General features: G+C 33.0%; 1 protein-coding gene across 1 annotated transcript in view; it reads left to right on the forward strand.

The window, feature by feature from the left end:
- Positions 1 to 25,968, forward strand: part of RSRC1 (arginine and serine rich coiled-coil 1) — a 151,392-nt gene that overhangs the window by 29,507 nt on the left and 95,917 nt on the right. The window contains exon 4 of the mRNA XM_015831818.1: positions 8,595 to 8,771. Coding sequence (XP_015687304.1) covers positions 8,595 to 8,771 — 177 coding nt within the window. The remainder of the gene's footprint in view (positions 1 to 8,594; positions 8,772 to 25,968) is intronic.

Raw genomic sequence — 25,968 nt, forward strand, 5'->3', positions numbered from 1 at the left:
TGTATTAGTTAGATTACTGTAATTCATTTTCTGGTATTTCAAAGTTACCAAGTTTCAGAGAAGAGAATGCAATTATTCAAATAACATATTTTCACTTAATTATACAAAGTTGCTAAATATCTCCAATTACATATTAAATGGTAAAATTCACTTGATGGCTAGGAAGTTGTTGGTTTTTTTTAAATTGTGAACTAAGATGTCTTATTCATTTGGTGCCTGACACTTAGAATCTGATTCCTGGTTATATCAAATATATTTTAAAACTTTGTCTATTAAAACTATTAAGCTTTTTTGGTTGCAGATAAGAAAAAAAAATCCTTATGTAAGCTTCTTGGATTTTTTCCAAATTAGATTTTAAATGCCAATTAAGAAGTTGAATATATTAAAATAAAAGCAAATACATCCAAAATAGCTTCACCTTATGGCTAGTTAGGCCTTTTCTCTCAAAAGTAGAACCTTTGCTCTGAGCATAGCTTTGAGAAAGATATTCAGCTTAATGAACACATTAATTAAAACCATAACTATTTATAAGATAATTAGAAACGTAGGATAGTAAACTGGGCTTTTCCTGTAATTAATCGAGGATTAATTACTGGAGGTAATGAAGTGGTTTTTTAAATGCATTAAGGTGAAGTACAGAGAATTGCAAGGCTTTGTGAGCTGCATAATTATTTCACACTGTTTGAGCATAGCTTATACGAGATCGCTAATAAGCATCATTGCATCATTATGTATGCACTTAAAAAGACTTACCACCAAAATGACTACCTAATTATTTCTAATTGACAGGACTCAATGTTGTCACTGAGCAGTTTGTACCCATTTTAAGATTCATTTAACCATCCTTTGGGCCATATGATAGATGGAAAAGGCTTCAACTACATGCTGGCCTTGACTGGTGTCGTTAATCAGTTTTGGTGAGCTTCAGTTTGAAATGCTTTTGCTCATACAGAGGTCAAAACCTGAAATAGTCCAAGCAAACTTTTTCTTTTGAAATCACTTTACTATATTCATTAGCAATTAGTAAAATAATTGTGTCTGTCACTATATTTGAATCTCCATATGAGTTAGTATTCTTTCATCACTGCTTTCTCTTGTTCTATATTAGTTTTCCCAGGTACCAATAATATTGTTCCTGTAGATACTTTAACAACTTCAGTGTAATGGCATATGTTACTATAGACTACCTTTATTCATTTATTTGTTGGTTTAAACGCTGCAAATACATTTCAACACAATTATCTAATTTGTTCCCAATGGATTGGTAAGTAAAAGTTTCTACAACATTCTAGGGCTTTCAAGAATAAAAAAATTGGTAATTAAACATTGAGACTAGCCACAAAAGGCGGTCATACTGAATTCTGACATTTATTCAAAGATAACTAATCATATTTATACTTGTTTTGTACATATATGTATGTGTGCTGTTTGTGTATAGAATTAACATGAATGGCAGATTGAAAAGCTTTCACAGTGACCTGCTATATAGTTGTTTTATTTTACTTTATTGGATTTAATATGGCAGGCCATTAGGTGAGCATATGTAAAAGTTTTCAGTATGTGTATTGTCCTGCTTAACATAATCATGACCATCTGGAAGATCTTGTCAAGTTATGTAAGCCACATATTAAGCAGCAAAACACAGAGCAGATTTAATAAATGAATTCAGCATTTTCCTTTTTGTTGGAATACTTTAATGCTTAAATCATAAAGTTTAAAGTATATGAGCGCTTTTAAAGTAAATAGCCAAATTTGTAAAGATACAATTATCCCATTTGCTTTGTTACAGATTAAGCACCACAGCAAATCTTTTTTCAGCAAATTCCTTAATTGCAGTCGATTCCAATTTAGAGCTTATATTAGGCTACAAGTCCATCATGTTAATCAATATGTCCTACACATCTGCAGGTATCAGTTTCAGAAAACTATAAGTTCTATCTTGAGTACACCCTGTGTCTTACAAAGGTCATATTATGGTCTGGATTGCAAACTTTATTTCAAAGTATGATTATGTTGTTATTCACTTAGGAACATAATGCTGATTAACAAATTGTAACTAATAACATTATAATCTAAAAGTTTCAAATTTATTCAAAAATAACTCTAGTTTTATTTAAATTGAAACCCACCATTAAGCATTTCTTAAGAGAGCAGTACAACTGAAGAAAAGCGCCATGTCCAGGGCAATTATGCAACTAATTGAGTCATCCCTATATACCTGTCCCATCAGGTCGCGCATGAGGCACATGTTACAAATCTGATCACCCTAGGAATGTCATTTTGCAGGATTCAGGGAGATAGTCTTTTTTGCTGTGACACCCACTCTGTGGAACATCATCCTCTCGGAAATCAGATTTGCCCTGATTCTGCTGGCTTTTTTCAAGGTCTTAAAGACATTCTTCAGAGCACTGATGATGTTACCTAGTTTGGGTAATGAAACATCTGCAAGAAAACAAGCAAGCTCAGAGAGCACCAAGGACCCCTCATGTCAATCCTGAGTTACAAATATTCTTTATTAGACATGCTTCTTGCCTGGGGAGATGGTAGTCTGGTGGTACAGTGGCTGTACTGATTGTTTTAATGAATGAGACTATGAGCTATGAGTTTCATGTATTTTATGATGGTTCTATATACCCTGGTATATTGTTGTTTTTTTCTTGTTTTAATTTGTTACATTTTTGTTTTATTTATAAGCAGCCCAGGGTCATTTATATATGACATGAGTGGTTATACATTTGAATAATAACTTTCTTGCTTTTTGTCCATATAGCCTTTCCAGTTTCCTTTTTTTCTTGTTTCTGAATTGGCATCTATTATCTAGAGATTAAAAGCCATTCTTAGTCTTGTTTTTTTTTTTTTAAAAAAAAACACAATTGTTTGTGTTCAATTGAGATGTGCTTGTGTATTTATGTATTGAGAGAATCCCCCATGTATGTATAAATTTGTGAAAAATTCTGTTAAAAATAATACGATCTAACATTTTAAATTTTAGTTTTTATTGGTATCACAGTGTTTAAATGAAAGTTTCAACTATTATCATAGAAACGTTTTGCTCTGTTTGAGATTTTTGACAATACTAGGATGGATATTGGTTTTAGTTTTATTGACTGTTGTATTTCTCAGTTAAAGAAATTCCACAATGGTTATATTTTTCACTTTTATTGAATGATATGTTTACTGGTATTAATGGTATTATTATTTGGTGATTATATTTAAGAGTAAGCCAGTAACTTACTCTCAACTCAAGCCACTGCTCAGACCAGTTATTGCAGGGAAGATGGGAGGAAGGACCATTATATATACCACCTTGACTGTACAAAATAAGGATGTAATATAAATATAATAAATAAAAATGATAGCTAGGCATTCTGACTAAAGAGCTTATAATTTCTATGTAAAAAGAGTTGTATACAACATAATTAGGTAAAGGTCAGGCTAATATACGTATGGCATTTTTGGGTTCTTCAAGCTGCCATATATTAAGGTGAAATTACTGTATAAAGAGAACCAGGATCAGATGAGTTATATAGGATGTGAAATATAACTACTTGCCCTTCTGGATTTTTTTTCTATTAGTACTGGTGTGTTGAATAAAAAGATAAAGGGAGATGTATATTGAGTAAATTATTTATTTATCAAATTTATAAAGTCTCCTATCTCACCCAAGGCTACTATGAATAGTGTATAAAGATGCCATTTTAAATATTTAACTACTGTTGCTTTCATGCTGTCTTCATGGGTGTCATGAAACACTTGAGTGGCTAGTATGGGAAATAGACTTTTCTAACAAGGGATTTTTCATTGGGTAAATGCTAAATAATAGTAAATTCAGGTCTTGTTTTTGCTTTGAACTCTCTTTTTTGAACAAAGCAAGACATCACTGATGGGGTTAGATAAGGGAACTGAATTAGGGGAATTATCCTGGGATGGATGGAGCAAATAAACTGTTCAATATGCACCATGGAAAATATTAAATAATCTCTAGTTTCATTAATTTTTTAATGGGCTGAGTTTTGGCAAGCAAAACACAGTAAATTACATATAGTGTGGTGTCAGAAATTATATAACATTTCATATTAAATAGTCTACACATTTTATTTATTATGCATTCTGCAATAAATCTGAATGTGATTTTGAGAAATTCTAGTAAGATTCCAATAATAGTTAAAATATCAGTTCTTTGGAAACCATCTTAGGTTTGGTGGCTAGACTTAAGAAATGTATAAACTAGATGGAATAAAGAATTCATTTATCTAGACTGGATTGTGTAAAAGGTATATATACTTCAACAGTGTGATACTGTGTCTTAACAATAATATTGGTATGGAATTTCGTTCAGTAAAAATGCATACACATTTGATATGTTACTTTCCTCTTCTCCAGACCAATCCAGATTCCACTGGTGTGCTAAGCATAGGTTTATGAAAGTGGAACCTTTTGAACCAAATTTGAATTCATTCAATATGATTAATTTTATATTGAACAATATGAGATAGCTGCAGATACACCACTGAATAAAAAAATGCAATTCTGTCAGTTCTTTTCTCTTAACTGTTGTCTAATTTTGAACTATTTTGTTCTTAATTAGTAAGTTTGTAATGACCATTATTTGAAAACAATGGGATCTTTGTTTAGCTTTAATAACTTATGCTGCTATTAGACAAAATGTTGTTATTGATAAATTTGATTCTCAAAATATAGCATACTAGCAATTTGAAAAATTTCAGCATGGAGTTGAATTGGTTCTGTTTTCTAGTGAGTATAACTTACTTAATCTGTCTTCTAAAACAGAGGAAAAAGATCCTTTCTGAAAACTGTATATAGGTTAAATTTTAAATTGCAGTATTTTAAAAAAGATTAATGAAAGTTTTATTTTATTAGTATAATATTGTTGGATGAATGTTAAATGACAATGACCACAATCACTACAGAACAATGAAAATTAGTAGTTTCACTCTTTATTAGACTGATATTGCAGATGTAGTGTGCATTAATTAAGTGTAGTTTCCTTTTGGTTATGGAATGCGGATCTGTTTTTTGTCGCAAATTCTTTCTAGTTTTACAGTTTTCCACATGTTTTCTTTCACCATTTATGATCTTTTTCAAAGCAGCTCTATAAGGATTTAAATCACTTTAGTATGCAGCACAGTCTTATTTGAACAATAAACGCCATTTTAAAAAGTTCTTAGATCTTCTGTTACTTCATAAATACAAATGTATAAAATGTTATGCAGTTGTGATGCCTACCTGCTAATTAGATGCACATTTTCTCAAACCTGTTTTAAAATCTGTTTTATTTGTTTCAACTTAGTTAGTGTTTGGATCACATAAGGCTCTTGCAAAACCAATTATGCTTATGAGCAGATGTTAAAATTACTGCAAGATACTTTATTCAATATTTAATATTTCAATTAATTACTTGTGAAGAAATTAGCAAATTAGTACCTGCTGTACAATAACTGGATAGTCCTTTATAAATATTTGCAGCCTTGTTAAAAATATGTGTGCAAATTGCTCAAGAAATAAAGAGATCGCTTATGAGTTTAGATAGTGGAATCTTGTTTATATGGTCTCAATATTTAGAGATGCTAAACGATGCCAAGCATCTGTGTGCTCTATAAGTTAGATACAGTAATGTTCTCCATTGATGGATCATTCCTAATCACCATGCTACTTTTATAGCTAAATAGCTTGCCATTTTTATTTTAAAAATAATAATTGGGATTTTTTTAATACTACATAAACATTCATCCAGAATTTTTGTAACTTATATCAAGGCAAACATCCCCAGTGATTTCATTCCTTCTGCATTGGATTTGCCTAGATCAGATCATATGCCTGATCAGTTTCTTTGCCTTCTTTGAAATTTATTTATTTGTTAAATTTATTTACCACCTATCTTGCTGTGGGACTACTCTAGGAGGCTTAAAACAATAAAAAGAAAGAAATGAAGAGAGTGTAAACAAAACAGAAATAAAATAATAAGACAATAAACTAAACACTGAAAAAGAAAATGAGAATACATTAATATGATAACAAAAAAATGGACGGGTGGAGAGCAGAGAGCAAGGGGGCGAGATGGAATCTGCCATCAATCCAGCAGCCACCTCCAGTGTTGAATTCCCCCATTTGAAATTGTTTCAATTAATCTGACTGTTTTTTTGCAGTATGTGTCCCGAACTGAACACAATGCTGGTAGTGATGTTTGATCAATACAATATAAATTCTTACAGTTTGTTAAATACTTTAAATCGAGAGGTATCTATTTAATGAGATAATGTCTCATTATCAGATGAGATGAGGCTAATCTAACCAGGTGAGACTTGATTATCCATCCATGCATCCATGCATCCAATTTACCTAGCCATCACAACAAGTGACTGTACAACAGAGTTAAAATAAAATAAAACCATTATAAACATCACGAAAGTTAAAATACACAGTGGCTGAGCAGATCAACTCAAGTCACCAGCATAACCAAGAAGTAGGTCGCTATAGACTCTCGGGACTCCAGCCCCAGCCCAGAACCAGGTCTTCAGGGCCTTACAAAAGACTAGAAGGGTCAGGGTCATCCTGCTCTCCATAGGTAAAATGTTCCATGAGTTGGGTAACACAGCAGAAAAGGGCACATCTTCTAGGCCCCAACAACATTCTGTGGTTGGTGGGACCTGAAGCATGCCTATCCTACCTGATTGGGTCAGATGGGTAGAAACAATCATGCTGACTGGCTAATCTAAAAAATTATGTAGAGCTTTGAATTCAGTTTCCAAAAGATGCTTCAGAATGAATGGGAATATGGACCTAGCATCTGTCTGCAACACTCTGAAGCAACTGGTTTTTTTCCCTGGGATTGCCCTGATGGTCTCTGTACCTGTTATGTGATTCCAGGAAAGACTATGACTGCTTTCAAGAATTGCAGACTAATGCTACATTCATATTCCAACACGATTTGAAGCACCGCTGAGTGAACAATTCTGAAGTGCTACAATTCTGAAGTTCTAAATAGTTTTCAAGTGGGCGTGTGCATGAATGCTGTTTTGAACCCTGATTTGCAAAACCTGGACTTGCGTTCTTTTACCAAACTGTTTCAGATGAGCTGTGATTTGACAGAATCACAACTTGATTTATTCCAGGGTTTAGTCAAACAAAATCTGGCTTATCTTAGAGTGATTTTAAATAGCAAGTACCGGTAGGTGAAAACTGGTGCACAACATCCGCACCGCTTATATAACTTATACCAATACCTTAGTTGCAGCTGATGTTTGAGTCACTGGCCTCAATTTTTCCATCTCTTTCTTTCCTCTGCTATGTCTGTCAGATGTAGGTTCAGGCATTGTCCCTTCATTCCCATATTACTACAAATGTCCAGTTTAGCATTTTTTGTTTGTTTTTTCTTGTAAAATAAGGAAACAGTTGCCCTTTTCCTATTGCTTGGCACATCTTTATAAGGTATTAAAGAAATACTTTACTAAACTAGCAGCCAAAAGCTTCATATTGTCCTTTAAAGGTAGTTTGAGTTTGCTCAAAGTAAATATAGATTCCCTGACCATATTTCTATCAATCCCATACTTTTTTCCATTCTTTGCAATTGCCTGATGAAAAGCGCATCTTTCTATTAGAGCAAAATAGGAGCTGAGTTAGTTTCTCATTTTTGTTAGCTATTAGCATTTTATTCCATTTAATGAGAAACCAGTATATTGATTTCTTTCGTTTTCCTTTACTTTGTACATACGGTATTTCAAAACACCTTTTTTGCTGTTCTTAGTATCTCATGTGATCCAATCTAGGAGACTAGAAAAAAATGTTCTTAAAAGAAGACAAGTTATCAACAGTAACCTTCTAACAAGAAACAAAACTGCAGAGGGGAGTATTGTCCCAAACTAAATGCAGCTCTCCTATTTTTGTGTTTTCACTGCATATCTCGTATAGTTCAGGATTAGCTTTTACTCTTCTAGGCAGGCTTCAGAAGGAGTATAGATGCTGTAAAAAGGAAGAGAGAAAAAAAGAAGATGAGAACTTCTCCCGTTATCAACTAAGGGATTTTCAAACATTTTCAAGCTGTAGAACCCCTTCCCAGAACCCCTGTTCAAAAGATAAACCTCCGGTGATAGAAAATGGGCTATATATTTAAAGGTTTCTAAAGGTTTCTTTTCTTTTTTCTTTTCTTTTGCACAGAACCATAGGGTTCCATGGACACAGTTTGAAAAATCTGAATTAAGGATATAGTCAAAATATTTTTGTGCTTGGGTGCTTTTTTATTCCTTTATGAACAATATTCTTTTAACACTGGTTCATTTGGATCATTCTGGAGCTTCTTTTGGTATGAGAATCTGGTACAGGTTACTGTTCTTGTTTCTCCATGTTTTGAAGGAAATGATAAATCCCTGCTTGTGATGTACTTGGTCCCTCGTGCTTGATTAATTTCTTTTAGATTTTCCCCCCACATACTTAACTTTTATTTGCATCTTTTTAAAAAATACGTGTTTATGAACAAACTAGGTCTAAGCATAAGTGTATATCACTATTAAAATTATTGTAATTGTTTTTCGTAGTTGTTGCTTTACATGTTTTTTTGTTGATTTTTCTAATTATAGATCACATTCCAGACCCCAACAACGATCCTACAGTCGCAGCAGCGAAAGAACTAGTCACAGGAGAACCCATAGTGGGTCTCGTGAGAAAGAAAGACGTAAAGGCAGGGATAAAGAGAAAGCAAGGGAGAAGGAAAGATTCAGAGGGAAAGATAAAGAGCAGCATTACAACAAAAGTGGGTAGGTAACAAGAGAAACACGCTATTTTGAATGTTGTTATATGACATTTCATTTTATGGGCTTTTCACAGAAATTTAATTGGCTCTTGTAAGAAAATGGATGTGGAACTACATGGATGCCCTTTAATTTAATTCAGCAGTGCTTTTTAAAATGTTCTTACTGAGGCTTTTCTACTACTGTTCCTGTTTATGCCCTGTATAGTTCAGTTTCACAGGAGTGGAGGCCTCTTGCAAATGGATATGATAAGGAGCTTGCAGACAGAGGGGGAATTGGTGTAAATGGAAGGCCATCTTTTAGGTCAAATCCTTATCTTTAAACAGACAATACACATGCAAAGTAGGAATATGATAAAAGAGTATATTAATATATCAAATAAAAGCAGATGAAACAGTAGTTTATTTACCAACAAAATAGCTCTATAAAGCAAAGGAATTGCAAAATAAAATTATATAGCATACATCACCAAAGGCATAGAAAAAGAACAGATTTTGTCTAGTATATAATAGCAAGCAATGGGTTTGGTGTTCAACAGAAACTGCTCTCTTTTCGGTTTCTTCAAGTGAAAACATCTGGAGTAGGGTCCCACTTTTAAAACTCCCAAAAGACCCCAACAAGAGGGTTTTTTTTGTATGGGTTACATTTATTGATATTTCCCATAATAAAAATTAAAATTGACATATTTGTAAAATATTTTCTGAGCTGTGTAAAAATATTTACTCCATTAGCTATTATAAAATATTTTTAAAGAAAAAAACCCTATATTTTTTAAGAAATAAAAACTAATGATGAAAAGAAGGATATTGTTTCAATTTTTTGCAAATATTTTCAAAATTTAGCAATTAATTTTGATCCCCCAATGGAGTCTTCTTTCTAAAGGAATACCTTCAGAGAACATTTTAAATGAAAGCCTGAGAATTTTAAATGAAAGCCTGAGTCTGAGAAATAGTTCCTTTTCTATGGTTTTTTTAAAATTTCTTTACCCGCGATTACTGTAATAATAAAAGCTCCCCCTCCCAATTTCATTGCTTTAGATCAGGAGTGTCAAACTGCCGGCCCGCGGGCCGGTTTCATCATACCGGAGCTACGCCCACCCCATTGCCGGCAATGGCGAAAAAGCTCCGATACGTCACACGACGTCACGTGACGTCGTGGGTTTGACATGCCTGCTTTAGATAAACCATTTATTTTATTTTACATAGCTGTCCATTTCAATCTGGGCAGTAAACAATTCTAAAATAATGAAAAACAGTATAAAATAAATATATGCAGCAGGCTGAGAAAATTATCATAAGTACATATGAATTTTCTTAGTGATTTCAGTAGAAACATGTTTAAAGATTAAAACAATTATGACAACTATAGGAAAACTTCTTCCAGGAAGCATGGCAAACTCAGGACAGTTTTGCTAGAGTGAGGAGCTAATGACTGTGGTGAAAAGAGGAGTTGATGAATGAGTTGGTTCCCCAAACTCCTCTCTGGATTAAGAAGAGGACCTGGGATCACCCATAGTGCATCATATAGATGCTCCCTCCCATAAAACAATCTCTGATGGGTTTAGCTTTGTGAGCTGGGAGAATCAGTTTTGCCCAAGCAGTGGTTTGGAGCCTTCAAAAGAGACACTGAGTTCGTCGGCTTTCTTTCTTAATCACTTTCACTGGATATGGTTTGTAAATTTCTTTTGGATATTGAGAATCTTCAGAAGGACCGATTTTATTACACTGTACTGTTTTCCTTCAATTCTTAGCAAAAGAGGTTTTATGTAAGTTGAAGAACATAACCCGGTTTTTATTTGGAAATAATTAGCAAAAGAGTGATTAGAATGTTGATTTTGGAAAACTTTTAAATAGATTAAGGGATTCACTAGAAGCAAGATAATGAAATAATTGTAAGAATGTGTTGTGGTTTGTTTAAAAATTTATTAAAATATATGAATATTTTGAATTTAAGTGTAAGAAATCTTTTTCTGGGAAAATATGGGTTAGAGAAAAACGTGTTGAGACTTTGAAGGCTGGGTACTAGAAGCAGCTAGAAAGATTATAATTAAAAGAGAAGTCCCACTAATACAGAACAGAGAAAAGTATTTTAACTCTAGAAAAATTCAACATTTTTTGGCAACAGTGCACTCAGAACTTTGTTTCTGTAAAAATGGACTCAAAAGAGAAGAGGATAAAACTGAGTATTAGGCTGTTTTGGATATGTATTTAAAATTGACAGGTGAGAAGAATGATATTGACAAAGATGTTATATGGATTTACAAATGAAACCAGTTGCTGTTTTAATAGTTAAAAGAGATAAACAAATAATAAATCAGAACAGTGACTTGGATGTATGGATTTCAATTTGCTGGATTAAGATTGAATAATGAAGCTTCATTGTTGGCTAATAAATAAAAAATGAGGTATAATACAAAGATATTTTAGGTTAAAATATTAGAGAAGGTGATAAATTATGGAAATTGTACTTGTCTTGATGAAAGGGGAAGTCATTTCGTTACAATTTTTTCCCCTTTTTTAACATTTTTTTCTTCCCCTCTTTTCCTTCTCCTTGCACTTCTTATTTTTTATTTTCATTTTTCCTATTTTTATTAGTTTGTATTAGTTTTTTAATTTTTTAATTTCAATAAAAATATTATTTAAATAAAAGGGAAAACTTCCTCAGATAATGTGAGCTGTAGAAAAAAAAATTCACAAGCCATTTAGGTTTTTAAAACTAATAACCAGCACTTTGTAATTCAGCCAGAAGGAAATTGGCAGCTGGTGTGTGCTTTTAAGCACAGTCTTAATGTGGCTCTTTTGAGTTTTTCCAGAAACCATCCTGACCGCTGAGTTTTGTATCATCAAAAGTTTTGTGACTAGATGCAAAGGCATGTAGAGTGTGTTATAGCAGTCAGTCCTAGAGGTCACTAGCATTTTAAAGGTTGCTTTCTTCTAGAAAGGGTATGTCAGTTAAAGTTAGTCATAGCTAAGGTCTCAAATGTACAAAACCTGAGAAAAACCCATCTCCATTGGTGGGATTCAGCCAGTTCACACCAGTTCAGCAGAACCGGTAGCTAGTTTTTTGTTGCCGAGGCCCAGAATGGGCTTCTGTAAGTGGCATCCACACAGAAAACCGGTTGTTCACATATTTGAATCCCACCACTACTTACTTTCCAACTTCACGTCTGCACTTTCTGGTGAATGTGACCTCATTTGGATTTGGAAGATCTACTACTTCTTTAAACTACTAGTCTCCACTTTATCTGCTTTGATTTACTCTTCTTCATTAAGCTAAAATTGACTGGAGGGAGGCATTCTGAATAACCATTACATAACCTGAATTGTTAGAAAGAGAAAATGCTAATACTTTATTATACTGTCCAACTCTAATGGACCCTGGATGGCATATAGAACCAAAAAATCCATAAAAGTATTAAATCAGACAGACAGCCTGGACTAAATCTAAAAAGCAATGCAAGTCAAAACAAAATAGCCCCCCCTTGTGATTTGTATGTATTAACAGACTGATAAATATTGAAAGAATTGAAGACAGATTAATTGGGACAGAGTAGATTGGTAGCATGATGATGTTACCTAGTTGGGTAATGAAACGTCTGCAAGAAAACAACTAATCTCAGTGAGCACCAAGGACCTCTTAGATTGAGAAAGTACACCATTTCAAAGAGCATTTGTTTTAAAATGACATGAGTAAAATTCTTCCCAATATTCAGAAACCTAATATGTAAAATATGATCAATGGATACAGAATTTAGATGTTCTAATAAATAGGCAGCTACAGGAAACAATGGGAATTACTTTGAAAGAAGAGCATTAAATTTACACTACATATTGTGCTTGCAGAAAACTGGTATTTTACATAGTATGTATTTATACCCTAGTCATGTTTGCTAAAATATGGTGAGACATTTTCTAAAAACGGTTGGAAATTTGATGATCAGATTAGACCATTCCTTCTTGTTATGTGGCAGTGTTGTAAGTTCAGTAATGATGTTTTTCTTACAGATGTTTATTACCAAACTAGGTAACATCAGTGCTAGAAAGAAGTGGGTTTTGCACTATATACTATGTTATATACAATTAATATATAAAAATAAGAGCAAACCCCACTCCCTTATAATATTATTGATGTTATCTAGTTTGGTAATGAAACATCTGAATGAAAACCACCAAGCTCAGAGAGTACCAAGGACACCAAAATTCAGTAATTCTGGCAAATGATTTATACTGGATTATTTTGCTGTAGATCATTTTCTTTCCTTCATTTAATCAGATAATAAAGGTGTGGTGGTGCAGTGGTTAGAACGCAGTACTGATTGCTGGCTGCCAGCAGTTCGGCAGTTCGAGTCTCACCGGCTCAAGGTTGACTCAGCCTTCCATCCTTCCGAAGTCGGTAAAATGAGGCCCCAGATTGTTGGGGGCAAAATGCTGATTCTGTAAACCGCTTAGAGTGGGCTGTAAAGCACTGTGAAGAAGTCTAAGTGCTATTGCTATTGCTAACAAGTTCAAATGTTTTCTATTTAATTTTCTTTTTAAAATGCTTAAATATTTAAAATGTTACATTCAGTGGGAAGTTATTATTTTTTTCTTATACTGTTTATAAACTGACATTTTCACTTCTTAAGATAATTGGTTTATATGACATAGCAATGATGCTAGATTTAAATACATAATTGGAACATCAACATTATGATTTATTGAAGGAAGAAGTATTTATTGCATGACCATAATCTAACCAGATGTTTTTCATTGGCAAAAATCCTGGAAGATCATTTTAATAGATCTCTTTGTGAGTTGTTGTTCAATGGAACCTTTTATTCTAATAAAAGTCATCTATCAGATTTCCAAAAATGACTACACTGTGTTAGGTACTTCTTTTTCATGTCTGGAGTAAGCAAATGCATTTTATATACTGTTATACTTAAGTTACTCTCCTGATACTAATATTGTCAAAATGTGCATAAGTCTGAAGGAAATTAATTTAAATCTAGCGCTTACATCTGTCTCTGATTTATTACTTTATATATACACATGAGCATTTGGCACATCTATGCTTTTGAGCTTTCTCTCTGATTCAGCTTCTCTGAAGAAATGAATTGCTTCCAGGTTGTATCTACAAGTGATGATTGCAGTCTTAACTTTGCTAAGGATTACATACTGCAGCAAGTTTTTTAAATGGTGGTATGTAGAATTTTTAATAAATTTAATATTATTTTTAAAAAAAGCATTATACTGTGTTAAAATAATTTGTAATGAAGTATTCTCTTGTAAAAAACAAAATTCTAGATGCCATTCTAGTCTACTATTAAGCATCATTTAGTAATTGTCTTTGTCTAAAAAATATTAGTTGGCAGTTTATTAAATATGTAAATAAACTAAATAGCTTCTGTTAATAAGCTTTTATTTTTACACTTTCTTTTTAAATTCTAGAAAGGTTAGAGAGTTCTAGGATTTATATATCAATACTACTTTGCGGTGGTTCTCTTGAATTTGAATCTTTCCAATAATTTTGGAGACATAGATTGTTAACTAGGTAAAACATATACTTAATTCCTAAATTGCTTCAACTCTAAATACTTTAATGTGACTTTTCTTGAAACAAAACAAAACAAAAACCCAGGTTGTTTAGAATCCACATATTACGATAGGTTAATAAACTAATTAGTTTAATAATTAATGAAATATTTTCTTGACTGATTTTATTCTGTGTAATATTCATAATTATTATATAATTAAAATTACAATATTTTTGTTCTCAGTGATCAACTAGTATATGATAATTGAAACCAAGAATTTTATACTAGTTTGGAGCAAATGCCAATAGACTTCTGAATGAAATTTGAAGGGATGTTCTTGAAGTAATTAATTCCTTATATATCTTTTAAGTGGGATTGAATTTTCATTTAATCAGACAGGGATCAAAAAATATCTGTATAGGGAATATGGATCTAAGTAATTTTTTTCTTTCTAGCTATGTCATTTTGAAGAGTTATTTAGTGCAACTTGAATAAGAACAGGACATAGTAGAAAAATTTTGCACAGAACAAATGCATGTACATATTAAACCAATGATGTTCTGAGTTAGATGCTACCCACCATGAGAAAACAGCTTAATAACTGAAAGTTATGATTTGAACCTCATTGTTCTATTCTTAAAATAATTCTACATTTAGAATATTATTCATTTTAAGGATTCCTTGCCCTTTAAAAATTAAAAATGCAAAATAAATGAGAATCTTCAAAGATTTTGTTATGTTGAGAAAGTAATTTTTGACCTTTTAAAAAATATTCTGTAATAAATAAAATCCGTAATTCATGTTTCATGAGGACCACTAAACTATCAAAACATATTTTCAGGGTCTGCACTTCTCCAGAACTTTCAGCAAGAGCAAAAAGCAATGAATGGATAAAGAATAGGATGTTCAAAGCTTTTATATTCTAAAGCGCTCATTTAAATTTGTCTAACTTCTGGAAATGATGGTGCAGAATTCCTTTAATGTGTTAAAGCCACACTAACATCCTAATCAAATAATAAGGTGAGAAAATAATGGTAATAAATTGAAATTATCATGCGTATCCTCAGATACGTTTTAGGTTTACTTTTAGCATAACTGGAGGTGTGAAATGATCAACTGGAAAACTATTTCTTGGTCCCAGTGCCACAGTTCCTTCTGTATCTATTCCATCTTTTGGACTTTTTCCCCCTTTTCCATTTTACCAGAGTTTTCTAAATAAGGTTGCTTTCCTGTGATAATTTGGCTTTGCTCAGCTCAAAGCTTTGCAGTCAATAATCCATTTAGAATACTTGGAGAACAGTAGTAGTTGGGGGTTTTTTTTGAGATAGTGATCTGGAATTGCAGTGAAGCCAAGAGATTCCTTCTTTATCTCAGATTATCGCAGATTACAATAATTTAAAGACTATAAAATCAGTGAGTAAAGGACAAATATGAAGTTAAAAGGAAAGGATGTTTTGATCTATATAACAGTTTTATTAAAACTGTTTTATTAAAACTAGGATAAGAATTAGATCAACGATTTGTATCATAAAGATGTGTTAAGTTTTATTAAATCACATTTTTCCTTTTTATTTAAACATCTTTTCTCTTTTGTAGAAAATCAGATTCAGTTTTCTGATTGCCACATGGTATTACTCAGAATCATTACTTAGAGTCATTACTTAACACGTTTAAATATTCTGCGCATGATTGAATAGTTAAACTGCAGAATCTTCTGAAAGGTTTCTATGTAGGATTTTTCAAAGAGCAGAAATGTTTAGAATCACTATCTTCAGAGCTAACTTTTATTAATGAAAACTTTTTTAAAAAAGATTTCTCATTCTAAAAATATAATCTATATAATTAAAAATATAAATGTTCGTTTGTTCAAAATCTTAAATCTCCAAAAGTTCTTCACCGATTGCTTTGAAATTTTGACACAACGTTGCATTTGAATACGCACGTGTTTTTATATACCTATATTATATAGATGTCACACCTGTGACAGGTAAAAACATGCTTTTTTTGAAAAACCGCCATCTGTTGGATGTAAAAGCAACACACGCTTTTACCAGACTGAGCCACAGCAATGCGTGGCTGGGTACAGCTAGTATTATATATATTATAACAATGGGAAATACATAGGTAATATACATTTTTCTTTACAATGGAAAGCAATTTTTCTTAAGTAAGCCAAAAAATTCACATTTGGCACTTCTTGCTTATATCATGTTTGTAACACGGACTCATGTTCCATAAATTTCATAAAATTTAAAAAACAGTGCTGCTGGCCTTACTGGTAATCTTTTTAAGTAGCTTCTTAGTGAAATATTTTTTAGTGTTTTTTATTTTAAATTAACTCATTACTATCATTCTTTTCATAGCTAATGACTTTGTCAATAATTCTTAGTACATGGCTGATGTTCAAAATAAACAAGGACTGTTTAAGTGTCCTGAATTTGACAGCAATCATAGATTGTTGGAACTTGCCTTTTTTCTTTACCTCATAATACTTTATGCAGCAGGGAGTCATTTATGCTAATTTTATGTAATTTGCATATAGGTTGTAAGAGTTCTGTAGTATATACCATGCTCAGAACTCTTTTTAAGTGCCTGTTTAGATCAAAGTGGGTCTGTGTGATAGCTGTTGTCTGACATCAAGCTGTGTGGTGTTGTTTTCATTAAACATTTATCATGCTTCCAATGTGACAGCAGGCAACTCTGTGTTTGAGAAACATGTTTCTATGCAAAATTTATTGGAAAAGATGAGATGTTTTAAAGAGGTCTTGTCATCTTTCAGGATTAACAAATGCTAAATGTTTGATTGGATGAAGTACACCTGTAAAACAACTCAAAGCTTTTCCATAGAATAAATATTAGCATTTTTTGTTCAGTTATACATTTATTATTGAATTGATTTATTGATTTTTTTCCTAACGCACAGTTTGCATAGCCTACCTGTTCTATTTTAAGTATATTTGGATTGATACCTCATTTAAATATTTGTGCTATTTGATACCTATGCAGGATTAATTTAATCAACATATTGAACATCTCAATCAAATACCATAATGACAATTAAACACTCCTTGAGTAACAAAACTGGTAATCGGTTGACATAATTTTACTGGATGAAGGCTTCTCTTAAGCTCCATATCTGCTGTATTAGCTGTGAATTATTTTGAATGAATATGTTTAGTAAAAGAAGCAAATACATTATTCAAAATAGTATACAGAATTTTAATTTTGTACTGTGTATTTTTATCCCAAATGCCTGTTAATCTGCAAGTCTCTTAAGATCCTGTAATCTATTCCACACAGCATAGCTTGCCCCAATATCTTCATTGTCAGTTCTGGTTAGTTTAGTCTTCATATTTAACCATAGTCCCATTTTTCATAGTTCTATTATTTCCATTACTAGAGTTTGCAGATCATTTGCACTTTTACTTATCACAGTAGAATAATTAGCCTAGTGCAGAGTATTAACCACTTAACCAAACTGGTTTTGATATCAGTTGGATGTGTTCAGACAAGTAAGGATTTTAAACCAATTATCTGATTGGATCTGAGATTCATGTCTAATACCCAAAATCCTGAAGAGAAAACGTAGCACTAAGATAAAGTTGAGAGGGAAAGTATATAGAGAAATGTCATCAGTCTGTCATTTCTTTTCAGTGTTCCTTTGCTCCCTGAAAGTTCTGACTCTCTGTCCTTCTCTCTTTTCTCTTGTTCTGACTTTATTATACTGATCTTCATGTGATTTGGTACAATTAAACTGTTTTAAGTACTTTTTGCTTTTATTAAAATAAAAATTAATTATTCTTTCATACTCTTGGTTTGTACAAATAATAAGAAATGTAAAAAAAACATTGGGTCTTGTAATCCTGGTATAAAAGGGACACTGAAACCTTAGTTATATGGAAGGAAGAATCTCTTATTCTGCCCTATCCAAATTCTACATGGGCATCAAAAACAGGTGATACCAGGAAAAGATACAGCTCCTTTAAAAAATTGCATAGAGATGCTTATGAATGTTCCTGTGGCTTCTAAAGCACTGTTTTGCCTTCAGACATTAAGTGCTTACACAACATTAATAAATATCTGCTTGAGTGTAACTTTCGCATCCAGGTAAGTAGCTGTTTTCAGACATCTAAAACTTAAGCAGGAAGTTAGGAGGGTATAAAGCCCATAAAGAGATCAAGGAAGCTTGTGTATTACGTAATACATATATAATAGACAAACGGGAATGGTTTCAGAAGACAACAGCTGTCATGACCTGAGGATATGATTTCCCACTTTGTGATGGTAAAGCTGGGGATTTGCATAGAAGATTGTTTGCAGAGCTAATCTGAACCCCTGACTCTTTCAGAAATGTGCATTCAAGAAGAACCTTCTGAATACATATTGCTTCAGCCTGAGCATATTTTTTGGTAGCACATCATTCTGCAGTGTATAATCATAGTGATGTTATAAGAATTTTCTAATGAATTAGAAAATGACCATGAATTAATTTATCTAATCAATAGTATTAAAAGCATGCTTATAAAAAGCAGGGAATACAATTTTATCAACATCAACTAATTTGTTTATCCTACAATTGAAAATAAAATATTTTGGAAAGTTAAAAAAAGTTTTATTGGCTAAGCTAATTCTTATGTAATGAAATGTATTAATTATCTAAATATATGTAGTGTATATTATTTGAAAGAGGTATGGTAACCAAGTAAAGTTATATATTCATTGGATTTATATCATGCCATATCACTTCAAGAAGATGTACCTTTTATTTTCTCTTTAAATTTGGTAAGCCTTGTAATTTGTCTGTGTATTTAAAATTCTTTCCACCTATTTGTTCTCAAGCAACAAACTTGTGATGTAAATTGAACTAACAATGACTGACACAAAGTCATCCAGTGAGCTTCTTCTGTCCAAGATTCTTGTATCAGTACGCCCCCAAGCCCTCTTATTTAAGCCATTTACAAAAAGATTTATTAACTTACTTGAAATTCTTTTTTATGCCTACCCTATTCAACAGAGCAGTAGCAATGTTTTTAGAGATGTGTTGTTTGAAATAATGTATAGATTTGGCTATTAATTGGAAATATTGTGTAGCTTATATTTGATTTTGTTCTCAAATATTTTTAAACCTAAAGAAATATTTTTTCTACATTGTAGAAGCAACTGGCTCTTGTTTGACTGGACTCTCTTAATGTGTGTATGAACAATTGAAACAGAATGATTGGGAGCTGTGAAAATCCAGTTAATGTGAGCTGTAATCTCTTTACTGATTTTAAGTAGTTAGAGTACCATTCAGAACTACTAAACTGCACTCATATCTCCCCCCCCCAAAAAAAAGATGCAGTAATCATCTAAATATGTATCCAATAGTTTGCTGCCAGGCAATCAAAGCAGGAAAGTCTCTAACAATCATTCAGTGGAAATAATGACCTTTTTGTTATAAGTTATATGCATTATATCTTATGACATATAATGCAGCATTAAAACAAGATTAGAAATGTGATTCTAAAACTTTGTGATTATACTTTAGTTTTGCTAATCAGTTATTCTATAAGCTTTGGAAGATATTAAAAAAAAACCCAAGCATATGTCTTTCATAAAATATGTTGTTTATAGCAATTAAAGTTTTATTTTTCTATGGACCTACAAGAAAAATTATGTTCATGCACATTCTCTCTCCCTCTCCCTCTCCCTCCCTCCCTCCCTCCCTCCCTTTCTCTCTCTCTCTCTCTCTTTCTCTCTCTCTCTCTCACACACACACACACACACACAAACATACATAGGTTTTTTTAAAGTATAAGTTGAGCTGCAACATTTCAGAAGTCAGATAATATATTGATGTTTACATATGATTTTAGAAAAAGAAAATATTTTACTGTTCATTAGTAATACACTAATGTATTTTTTGCAATATACTTTAACTATATATTAAATAAAAAAGGAAAAGATAAAATAATTACAGTTTGTGTGCTAGGTGTGCACAGTATTGGAGAGAAAGCATTTTGCAGACATTAACCTGTCCATAACATATATCTAATAGGCTGCATTCATCTTGATGGTCCATTAGTTATGTAGGCCTTCTGCAAATTAATAAACATATTAGCAGACAATTTATCCACAAAATAGATTTAGACTATATTGTCTGTTTTTTTTCTTCTTCTGTTCAGTTGTGTGCGATTCTTGAAGACTGCCTGGACATGTCCCTGTAGTTTGGTTGGCAAATTGTTTCAGAAGTGTAGGTTTTTGTGGAGAATAGAAAACTAAAGAAAATCATAGTGCATCACAAGTTAGCACTGTATGTTGTGTTTCAGATCTTCTTCAAAGATATTGATTTGTATATCTTTATAAAGGCCAGAAGTATTTTATTATGGTAATGATAAACCAGTATTAAAATATTGGACATCTGGCATTGGCATTTTGTTCCTGAATTTGTATCTTCGATAGGTGGTTTATTATTGCTATTAAGTTTCTCCTTTGTATTGGGAATGATGCCCTCACTTAATTACTCTAATTGGGATCCGAATTTCCATTGCTAAGTGATGTGGTCATAGATAAAACATCACATGTTTAATGTAATCATCCCTAAACTGTCACTTAGGGATGGCAGTTTCAGTTATCTTGATTGTGGTTATTAAACCATGGCCACACTATCATTAGGCCACTTCTCTCCTGGTGCAACTCATTGCCCTGTTGCACTTGCCTCTGCTTCAACTCCTTCCCCCCACATCCTTCCACCTCTGCCCTTTTGGCTGCCCTTCATTTGGCTGCCTCCTGCCCCCCCATCTTTGCCTCTTGCTCTTGCTGCTGATGAGGCACACCTAATTTGACCCTTTGTAAGGCAGCTGCTGGCTGCACTAGGCCATGGGAAGGCTGCACAAGACTTCAGGAAGGCCTCATACAGCCAGCAACTGCCTCGTGATCGTTCAGGGTTATAAAATTTTGTCCCCTTCTGTATACTGAATTATGGCTTCTTCTGTATAATTCCATATACTGAATTATGGCTCCCCATACATAAAGAGAAAGGAAATGATAACATATTTCTATACTGAGTACATTCACCCTGAAGAGGGGTTATGGAATGGTGCCTTCTTCTGCCAGGAGAAAAAGGATTCTTCAGTTTCGAGAAGCACAGTGTTTTGATTGTTAGAGGAAAAAAACTCTTGGTGCTCAGTAATGATGAGCTTAATGAAATCAGCATCTGATCACAGCAGATAATTGTTTACTTCTGAAACAAATATATTTAATCACTGAAGAGGGAATCCAGTCTGCTTTTGTCCCTGAAGCAAGAGGATCTTTATCATACCGAATCACCCTTCGGTGCTCTGAAACACATCTTGAATCAGTTGCTGTTTGAGATAAGCACATGTGCTCTGAAACAAAGCATTGCTGAATACTGTAGGACAGGGGCTCCCAACCGGGGGGTGCGAGACAATATTCCAGGGGATGCGAAAACTTGGGTTGTAACATGCATAATTCCTTGCCGTTATTTCAATCTTTTGTAAGGGGTGTGAGAATATATCAGAAGCGTTCTAGGGGTATGGGGTATAGAAAAGGTTGGTAGCCGCTGCTGTAGGAGATGCTAAAAAGAGAGAAGCTGGGGCTTATAAAAAGGAATGTGGTTGAAGAAGAAGAAAGAATTGGTGGCAGAAGGGACAACCTCTGTAGGATAATGATGATCCAAAGCTACAATGAGGTGGCCAAGTTGGTCATAACTGTCATGATCTTACTGAAAAAGGCATTTGCAGGATCCATTTCTAAAATACCTGATTATTATTTTTTTATGAATGAAGTTTTCCATGCCTGAATTTCCCAGCATGACTGAAGTTAGTCACTGAGGCTCAGATTCTGTAATTGCTTTATGGAGAGTCAAAACGGTTTATGTAGTCATGTGTAAATAGCATGAAATTTTTATTATATTATACTGTGCATATTGAAAAGCTAAACTTATTTAAGTTTAATAATGTGTGTAGTTGAATCCAAATACTACATTATGGAAGCAAGACAACAGATGAATTCATTTGAATGTGATTGAGAGAAATTATTCTATAGGTCATCCACAATTTTAATGTGTTTATAATTATAAGTTAATTATAGCTTTAATGAAGTTTAAGCATTTAGCATGTAAATATAGTCCTAGCTCTTAATGCTGCTCTGCGTTCTATTTTTTCCAATTAACCAAGTGTTGATTCGTTGGTTGTGACAGAAATTAACCATATCACCCAGCTGGCTTTCATGCCTAAACTGGGCCTAGAACCTTTTAGCCTGGTGCCTTAACTGCTAGCTAAACGGGTTCTCAATCGTTCATTCTTGGATTAATACTCCAAATAAGACAGTATTGTAAACCAAGGATCTAGTTAATGATTCCTTGAAGAAAACGTAATAAGACATGATCTAATGTTGGCATGATATTCTAAACTAGGGGCAGGTGCCAGAGAGACCTAGACACTAACAAAATAACTTAAACTTTATTAGAAGCATTAAGAAACTAATTGGTGCTATTTATAGACCAGGACCCCCCCCCCACGCACACACACAAAGCATCGGTCTCCAAATTTCTAGTAAAGTCTCTCCTACTCTGCCCACGTAGCCTGGAAATTCAAACTTAAGAGTATTTCTGCTAGAAAGCAAGCTGCCAATTGAATAGCTGAAAATGGATGACTTCATACTGGGTATTTAAGTTTCAGCTACTCAAAAGCTATTACTTCATCTCAGTATCCTGGTGGAATATATCATGGGAAATAGTATCTTGCGCTCTAATTGAGAAGGTTTTGCCATTGTAAATGGAATAGTACTTAATACTTGAGTATCCATTTCTTCCTATAAAATTAAATGCCTTTTTATTATTTCATATAAATTTACATACACACATCCCTCTTTTTAAAAAGTATTCATGTCACTTTTAGGCCAAATAATATTGTGGATAAACAAAATTATGAATAGATTTGTGCATGAGATAAGAAAGGCCAAAGGACATTGGAAGACTTACAAATATTTTTAAATGACATAAATCAGAATGAAACCGAGTACTTGGCTCACAAAAGAAAGACCAAAGTTTGCGCCATTTTCTCACAAACACTACACTAGAACACTGCTGACACTATACTGTTTGTTATACAGTGCTTCATCTTCAGTCCATGACAGCCATTGCTGTCACCTCAAGCTGAAGCTACTCCTTTCGATCAAGCCCTGGCAAAGGGATAAGGGATTAGGGGATAAGCCACATCTCTATAGTAGTTGAAGGAAGGAGAGATTGAGCCTTAAGGGTACACTGAAAACCTTTTGCAATTGCACTGCTACATGTAGGCATCACATTGCCAAACTACATATTTAAAAATTGTTTCTCAGTAATAGAAAGAGCTACATGCAGTGCTTATGTCACCATGCATCTTATTCATATTAAGCCAGCATTTTCCAAAAGACTAATCCATACAGCATGGTTTACAAACCAGAGTGATTGGATTCATGCAACATACTAAACCTAAACCAATTAAACCATATCATGGTTTAGCACAATGTGTAAATCCAGCCATTGCATTGAATTATTTCTGCCACCATTTTAGCAAGCATTGTGAAATAAGCTAGCATTTATTGCAGTGGGGTGCATTGCCTTATGGTTGCTATATAGCGATCCCTAACAGACAAATGGCCTCTTATCTATGGAACTGAAGATACAGAAATATTATTGCTGAAATGCATCCCAAATTTTGCAAATGCAACACTTGTAATTGAACTTAATTTACATCAACTTCTATATTCAAAGTTATATAAAAGATTATTGATCATAAAGATTAGTATATCAATGTTTATGATCAATGATCATTTATATAATTTTGAGTATTAAAGTTGATATAAACAAATTATAAACAATTCTCTTAATACCTGTGTATTTGTATGTACACTGGTTAATGCGAGATTTGATTACTCATGCATTCATAAATTAAATTAAGAAATCTTTGGGCTAACATTTAATGCAAAATATGATATCCTATCAGAGAATGAATATTCACCTTCAATGCAGCTAAAAGAAATTGGCAGTTCCTTTAATTTGATGTAATTTTGTATAATGCAAAACAAATATGAATAATATGGTTATACTTTTTTGTCTTAATAATTCAGTAGTAATGAACAACAGTTATACTTCTGTTTAAATATTAACATTTGACATTTGTTATTTGAGATTAATATAGTATATTAAATGTAATTTTATTTCTAGTATAAACGTAAACATTTCCTATTTATGTTGCTTTATTTATACAATTTTAACACTATCAGTTTTCCTTATTTTTAAAAAAATATTTAAAAATAATATTGAAACCATGAATTCAAATTAATGAAAAACAATCTAGTGAAAACCTTTTCATACTAATCTGAGTAAAGAGACAACTGATTGATACTTCCTTGTGAAACTCAATTTGCATTAGGCATAATTTGGCTGACATCACCTTGAATTTCCATCTGTGTTGCACTGATGTTTTAAGCATCCTTCATGTACCTACTGCTCTAGGCTATTTTGACTTTGCACATAAGGAGGCTGTGACTATCTCAAACTGTAGATGATATGAATAACAATTGTTTGAAGATCTTTTTCACTATCTCCCTGGATAGCCTACCCGCTGCAAAGGATAAATAAGTGGCAAATAGCTTTTGTCATCTGTTATCCAAGCTGTACACTTGTAAGGAAGAGCAGGGATAATCACCTAAATCTAATTATGGGTTAAAAGAGGCCATGACTGTGATGTGGCAGTAAGACACCTTACTGTATCAATCCTGTTTGCATTAGAAAAATAAGGTTGTCATATAGATTATTCAAATTAGCTTGTATTGGCCATGGCTCAGTTGTTTATATGGCAGCTGAAGCATTTGAAGAGCTCAGCTTTTCAGAGCAAACCTATGCCTATAGCATATATTATGTGGCATCTTGTTTGCTAATTTAGGTGTTTAAAACTAAGAATGAGAGTTTTTATTTTCAAAATTAAGGATTTAATTGACCTACAGAACCTGCTCATTCTTAGTTTAATAACAAAAATGTTTGATGAAACAAGGCTGTAAAAAAACCCCATTAAATGTAATAATTCTTAGGAAATAAGTTAATCTGTACATTATTTTGGCAAAACAAATATTGAGGGTTATTACTGTCAAGCCCAGATCATCTCTGATTCAGATGGAGATCTATATTATGATGCCTCCAGAATTGATGGGTCTATTTTATTGAGAAACTGTGAGTAACATAAAGTTCAGATAAAGACCCTGCTGGGCATCACTGTAGGCAGTTCAGCAGCACTGCCTTCAGACTTTTTCATTCTTGGTTATAAAATTCATATTTCTGAAATTCATATTTCAATTTTTATTCTGACTCCCTGCCACCCCCAAATTTGTGCAGCAAAACCATCTAACTCTGTGCATATCTAAGTGACTTCATCTAAGTTGTTAATCCAAATTTCATATAACAACAACAATAATATAATAATAATAACAACAACAACAATAATAATACTGAAATTAGTATATCAGGAAGGCTTACTGACTACTGGAGAGACCAAACTGGCCTACAAGAAAGACCAAATGAAGAACAGAATAGAGGCATGGGAAGACAAAGCACTACATGGCCAGTACATTAAAAAAAATAGCTGGGAAAGCAGATAATAACAAGACCTGGCAATGGCTAAGAGCAGGAAAATTGAAGAAAGAGAC

The sequence above is a fragment of the Protobothrops mucrosquamatus genome, unplaced genomic scaffold (genome assembly GCF_001527695.2).
Source record: "Protobothrops mucrosquamatus isolate PMUCROS unplaced genomic scaffold, P.Mucros_1.0 scaffold_281, whole genome shotgun sequence".
Taxonomy (NCBI): Eukaryota; Metazoa; Chordata; class Lepidosauria; order Squamata; family Viperidae; genus Protobothrops; species Protobothrops mucrosquamatus.